Below are 6,021 nucleotides of genomic sequence, written 5' to 3'. Positions count from 1 at the left end.
TATATATATATATATATATATATATATATATATAGACATATATATGTCTATATATATACATATATACAGAGAGAGAGAGAGTCAATAAAGCTGATTCTGACAGAACACTTAGGTGTAGCCATGAGTTATGGCATTGAATAATGGCCGTAAAATTGTTTTTTGCAGGAACATTATGATGCCACAGTGAAGTTGACCTTTTAGACATAAAACATCACTGCATCATTTTATCCTATTAGACATTTGTTTTAAACTTCTCATAATTATCTTAGGTATTCTTGATTTATGGCCAAAAAAAAACGTAAAACAAGTAAAATACAATGCCTCTGGCCACAGCTGTCTCTGGTGCGGAGGCATAACAAAACAGTCTCACGGGGATCAAATGACATTGCATCTGCACATTTATTTAACGACTGTACCTCTAGTCTGTGATTTACAAGCAACGTGCGTCATCAATTAAAAAAGTGTGGGATGGGTTATTCATGATGATTGATTTATGGCACAGACAGTTTTGAACTCAGACTGGACCATCTCTGATCAGGCTTGAAGCAGCAGTCAGAAACTAACCCCGACTACTGGAAATATGTTCTGCATTGCACACAAAGAACTTTTAAATAAAATCACTTCCTTTACCCATTTTTTGTCTCACTCTTCTTTATTTCCATGAGTGTCTGTGATTGGCTGCTGCATGCTCAGGGAGAGGGAGACACTGCCGTCTCCAGATTGGCCAGGAGCAGAAGGGGGCTGGGGCTGTGGGAGCATAAATACAGCTTTCACTGGCACACTCGCATGCATCTGCTATCATCATCCTCTTCAACAGAACTACATCCAGCTCCATCACTGACATCAAGACAGTTTTCAGGATCCACAGGTAAAGGAGCAGAGATTCTTTCGAGCAGTGTTTTGGAGGAAAAAGCGCAACAGAAACTTATCATGTCTTTTGAAGGGAAGGAGAAGACAGAGGTGCGTCTGGTGTTTTTGGGAGCAGCAGGAGTGGGGAAGACAGCCCTCATCCAACGCTTCCTCAAAGACACTTTTGAGCCCAAGCACCGGCGGACAGTGGAGGAGCTCCACAGGAAAGAGTACGAGGTGGCGGGTGTCAAAGTCACCATCAGCATCATGGACACCAGCGGCAGCTACTCCTTTCCTGCCATGCGGAAGCTCTCCATCCAGAGCAGCGACGCCTTTGCCCTGGTCTACGCCGTGGATGACCCAGAATCCCTGGAGGCAGTCAAGAGTCTGCGAGAGGAGATCCTGGAAGTCAAAGAGGACAAGTACACGCCTATTGTGGTGATAGGCAACAAGACAGACCGTCAAAACGAGCGCCAGGTGTCCAGCAAGGATGTGTTGTCCATGATGGAGGTGGACTGGAACCACAGCTTTGTGGAGTCCTCTGCCAAAGACAACGTCAACGTGCTGGAGGCTTTCAGAGAGCTGCTCCAGCAGGCCAACCTGCCCAGTCGGCTCAGTCCAGCGCTGTGCCGGAGACGGGAAACCTTCCCCAAGGAGAGCAACAAGCGACCTCCTATGAACAAGACCAAGAGCTGCCTCGTCTCATAGTGATGTGGAGCTGCTAGGAGGTCAACAACGTCTAAGGAGACCAATAATAAACTGGCCAAAAGAGACTGAAAGGGCTTTGTTGGGCGGGAAAGCATGGCATCTAACCCTGCGACAGCAATGGAGGCACAGAGGTGCAAGAAGGAGGATGGACCATATAACCATGAAAATAGATACCACCTTAAAAAATGTGGTTGAACAATTGTTTGAACAGTTGAAAAAAAAAAAAAAGTATCATAGGCTTCATTTTCAGTCAAGTATATGCAGTACGTGAGGTTTATTTTTTTAGGTTTTTGTGTTACTTGTGTTAAAACAACTGCAATAAATGTAGTTTTATGCAAAAATGTGTTTACCTGAGATAGCATCACGAAGAGAATAACAGGAGAACAGCTTATATTTTTGATAGCAACGTATCAGATATCGTGTTGGGAATTATTTTGAAGCCTGTCCTGCAAATCTGGCATTTTGAAGTATTTACTGAATGGTGTTTTGTCTCTGTTTTTGTTTGACGAATACATTCTTTTTTAATGGAAGTTTGCCTTGTTTTTGATATTCTTATTCAGTGTTAATTTCAAGATAAATAAAACTTCCAGTCACATTGACGCTTATCTCATCCAGTCTACACGTTAAGTTGCATTATTTTGGAGGTTATTTTGTCTTTTTTTTTTTTTGATAGGACTCCCTTCACACGACAGAGCATACAAAAAGGAAGTGTGTGAAAGGCATGTAGACATTGTGAAATTATTAAGGAATATATTGGAGTGAACTGAAGTTTTCACAGCCCAAACTAAAGTGCAATCAAAGTAAAATGAATTGGACAGTTTAGAAATAAGGACTTTAAAATTGTTTTCTACTGTCATTTGTATAATTGTAAGTAATTCTGTCAAAGCATATGGAGGTATTAAACAGTTAAGTGGCATATTAAATGACTGGAATTCTACTCCAAGTTGCATTGTGTTGAAAGACCTTCTTTTCTTGAGAACAGTGCCGGTCTGACCAGAAATGGAGAGAAAAAGTGCTGCATCAGTTGATCGTGTATGTATTTAAAATGGTGTTGACTCCATGTATAAAAAAAATCCCTGGAAAGGGGCAATTTACTGGGTGGTTATTCTGGTAAATAAACAAATGATGTGGATTTGTTGCATTGTTCTAGCACACGCACACACACACACACACACACACACACACACACACACACACACACACACACACACACACACACACACCACCCCCCACCCCAACACCAAACACACACACACCACCACACCACACACACCCCACACACACACCACACACACACACACACACACACACACACACACACACACACACACACAAAGTAAAATCCATGATCTGTCTGTTCTGTGTTGTATTGCCCTCTGGTGGTCATTCTTAGAAACAATGCAGCAATTTGATGAATGCTCTCTGTAGGTCAATGAGGAAGCAGGTTTTTTTCAACGTCAAATGAGATTATAAAGGAACGAAAAACCCTGTAAATGCATGTCAACTTCCGTCTCCAATGACTGCTACAGTATATTAAAATAACTTTATAAAGTAAAAAAATAAATAACACAGGTTATGCAACTGCAGTATCTGACAGTACGATTGGCTACTGAAAAAGCACATGCATGTATACTTTATATTAATGTGTTATTGACATGCGATGTTCTCTAAGAGCACTTCACACAGTTGTGTTCAGAATAATAGCAGTGTGTTTTAAAAAAAAGTGAATACTGCTCAAAATCTTTAAAATAGCTTTTCATTCCATAATATCAATGCATTGGGAACACTGCACATCCAATTCCAAATCCAAACATGACTAAAATTGATCAAGTTTGTGTTCTACCTTTACAGAAAGTAAAGAAAAAAGAATATTAAGCTGTTCCAAAAAATAACAATATTTGCATTTTTCTTTACAAACTCAAACATTTACTGTGTAAACTGTTAAATGTCTCAAGGGTTTGCTTTACTTTGGATCAATGCTCTGCTTTGCCATTTTGGCTGTTCTTCGATCCATTTGAATGGAGGTTGACTGTGTTTTTCTAACGTCGTTCAGGCTTTGGATGCCATTTCAAGGCATTTGAAATCCTTTTGGCTGAGCGGCCTATCATTTTCTGCACTTCTTTATATGTTTCCCCCTCTCAAATCAATTTTTATTCCAAGTCTGCTGTTCCTCAGAGCAATGTCTGGAACGACCCATTTTCCCCTTAAATATACAGTAGGCCACCTGTTTCTTCACAGAATCAATCACCTCACTAATTGAACACGCTCACTCAACACACACGACTGTTGGGTCTGTTAGTTTTCTAGAAATTTCCCAAAAATATGATTTATGAGATTAGTGATGTTGGACCGCTGTTAACGTTTCTCGACTGTTTAAAAAGCCACACAGTCCCAGAGAGGGAGAGAAAAAGGTATGCTTCCTCTTTCCGAAACTTTTCAGATACAAGGTGCATTGTTTCCAGTGAATCAGACAGGGAAGTGACCTGCGATTATCAGATCTCTGGTTCCTCTTCATGTCCCGTTTAAACTCGCTGTCTTCAGCCAGTCCACAGACTGGTCTTTGCGGCACACGGACAGACGTGGAGAGGCAGATCCTTCTTTTTAAAGCGCAGGTGCGAAATTACCTTTTTCATTCAGGTTGTAGTGAACACAGACAGGCTTTAGGAAGGAAATGTAGACCATTCAAATAATTCTCACATGTACTGTACTGTAAATAATAGTCAAAGTAAGTTCAGAGACTGACTGAAGCCACATTTTTTCAATTTCTTCCATAAATGAAGAGTGTTTCTGGGTTTGTCTCTGCTCCTAGACTTGGTCAAAGCTCCTTAGTGTTGTATAGATACCTGAGAAGTTTTGAAAAAGTACAGGATCTCTGACTGTCACATCATCAGGTGTTTTGATATACTACAAGATTTACTGCACGTTCAAAGGTAGGCCTTCTCATACACCAAGACAGTTTTTTTCATTTTTGTTTTACCTTTTACTCCGCTTTACCATTAGAGCTATGCTCATTAAATATCTGTAGATATCAGTCGGCGTAAAGATTGCCAAAAAAGGTTTGCAAATGTACATTTGATTCAGAGCGGCCAACATGGAAAGGAAAAGATCAAGAAATGACCGGACCTCGAGCTGCTTTACTGTCTCTTAACCAACGGCTATAATGAAACAGAGTAGCTAACTTTTCTACACTGAAAAGGAACATTGAAAGTATGAAACTTTCTGCAATCCTAAATATACTTATCATAATAAATATTTGAAAGTAATGAGATATTACAGTACAGTTCATCATATCAACTTGGCGTGTAAAGATTTAAAATGTACGTTGATTTCTCTTATGTTAATGCAAACTATCTTTACAGAGAATTGTGGTTTAGAATACACTTAGAAGAAAAAGATCTCTATTCCAAACTAAAGCCTAATATAATTTGACTTTACAAGAATAAAGTAACAAACTGTCTAAGTCTTGTACTCATAAGGTAATTCACCAAAGCACCACAATACGGTTCCTTATTTGGTAGAGACAAGGCACAGCCAGAGGCAACCGTTTTATTTTTAAACACAATGACAAATGGCGTAGAGCTAGACAGAAGGGTGTTAGTGTCTAAATTATACTTCCTCAACATCACAGACAAGTCACGGGAACAGCGAATACATACAAGACATGATGTAAAACACTAACGACAGATCAAATTTGAGCCTGCACAGCATCCGCATTTGATACTGGAAACGTTGTGCCAAACCGAGTGTGTGAATCTAGCTCTCAAATAAAACATTCATTCATTAACACATCAGGAGAATCCATAACAAAACCAAATAGTAAAAAGCAAAAGGCGTACAGTACTGCTTTATGGAAGACAGACTTTTTTTTAAACATGTGAAACAAGAACAAACCAACAAAAACACGAGAACATAAGTGTGCATTGGCTTATTAAGTATATTTCCCTGAGCAAAAGGCTCAATCAGCATAGTAATAATACACTCATTTCCTCTTAAGCGTCACTTTGAAATTTACTCAAAGAGCACAAAAAGGTGTGTATATTCAAGTCTTTATGGGGAAATACCATAGTAATTTGTAGACAAACAAGACCACAATGGTGTTTTGCCAATTTACTAAAATACACACACTGTGCACTACTGCTGGCTATTTTACTTTTTTAGTGCACATGTCCTATCTTCCAAGCAGCCATCAGTTTCCATTCACTTTACTACAGTACAAATAAAACACTCAAGTAGCCCACCATAGTGAAGTTTGTCATCTTAAAGTGATGCACCTAAAGCATAGATCAATTCAAAGTCCACTTATCTTGTACATTAAAATGCTGGTATGACACAGAGGTTTCAAGACTTTGTTGTCTGCTGTAAAGCACTAAAAACATGAGCCGTATCGTGTAAAACTCTAAAATACAGGGGCAAAAATTAGCAAAAGCAGATTGAGAATTTGACTGCTGCTTGGATTGAATAAAA

The 6,021-nt window shown here is 39.3% G+C and overlaps 1 protein-coding gene across 1 annotated transcript; it reads left to right on the top strand.

The window, feature by feature from the left end:
• Positions 1 to 645: 645 nt before the first annotated feature.
• On the top strand, positions 646 to 2,087 carry LOC116703086 (ras-related protein Rap-2a-like). The gene has a single exon (XM_032537677.1). The coding sequence runs from the start codon at positions 661 to 663 to the stop codon at positions 1,555 to 1,557; it is 897 nt and encodes a 298-aa protein (XP_032393568.1). The 5' UTR covers positions 646 to 660; the 3' UTR covers positions 1,558 to 2,087.
• Positions 2,088 to 6,021: the final 3,934 nt, after the last annotated feature.

This window comes from Etheostoma spectabile, chromosome 15, assembly GCF_008692095.1.
Source record: "Etheostoma spectabile isolate EspeVRDwgs_2016 chromosome 15, UIUC_Espe_1.0, whole genome shotgun sequence".
In the NCBI taxonomy this organism is placed as follows: domain Eukaryota; kingdom Metazoa; phylum Chordata; class Actinopteri; order Perciformes; family Percidae; genus Etheostoma; species Etheostoma spectabile.
The sequence above is the reverse complement of the archived record's forward strand: the minus strand, read 5'-3'. Positions and strand labels throughout refer to the sequence as shown.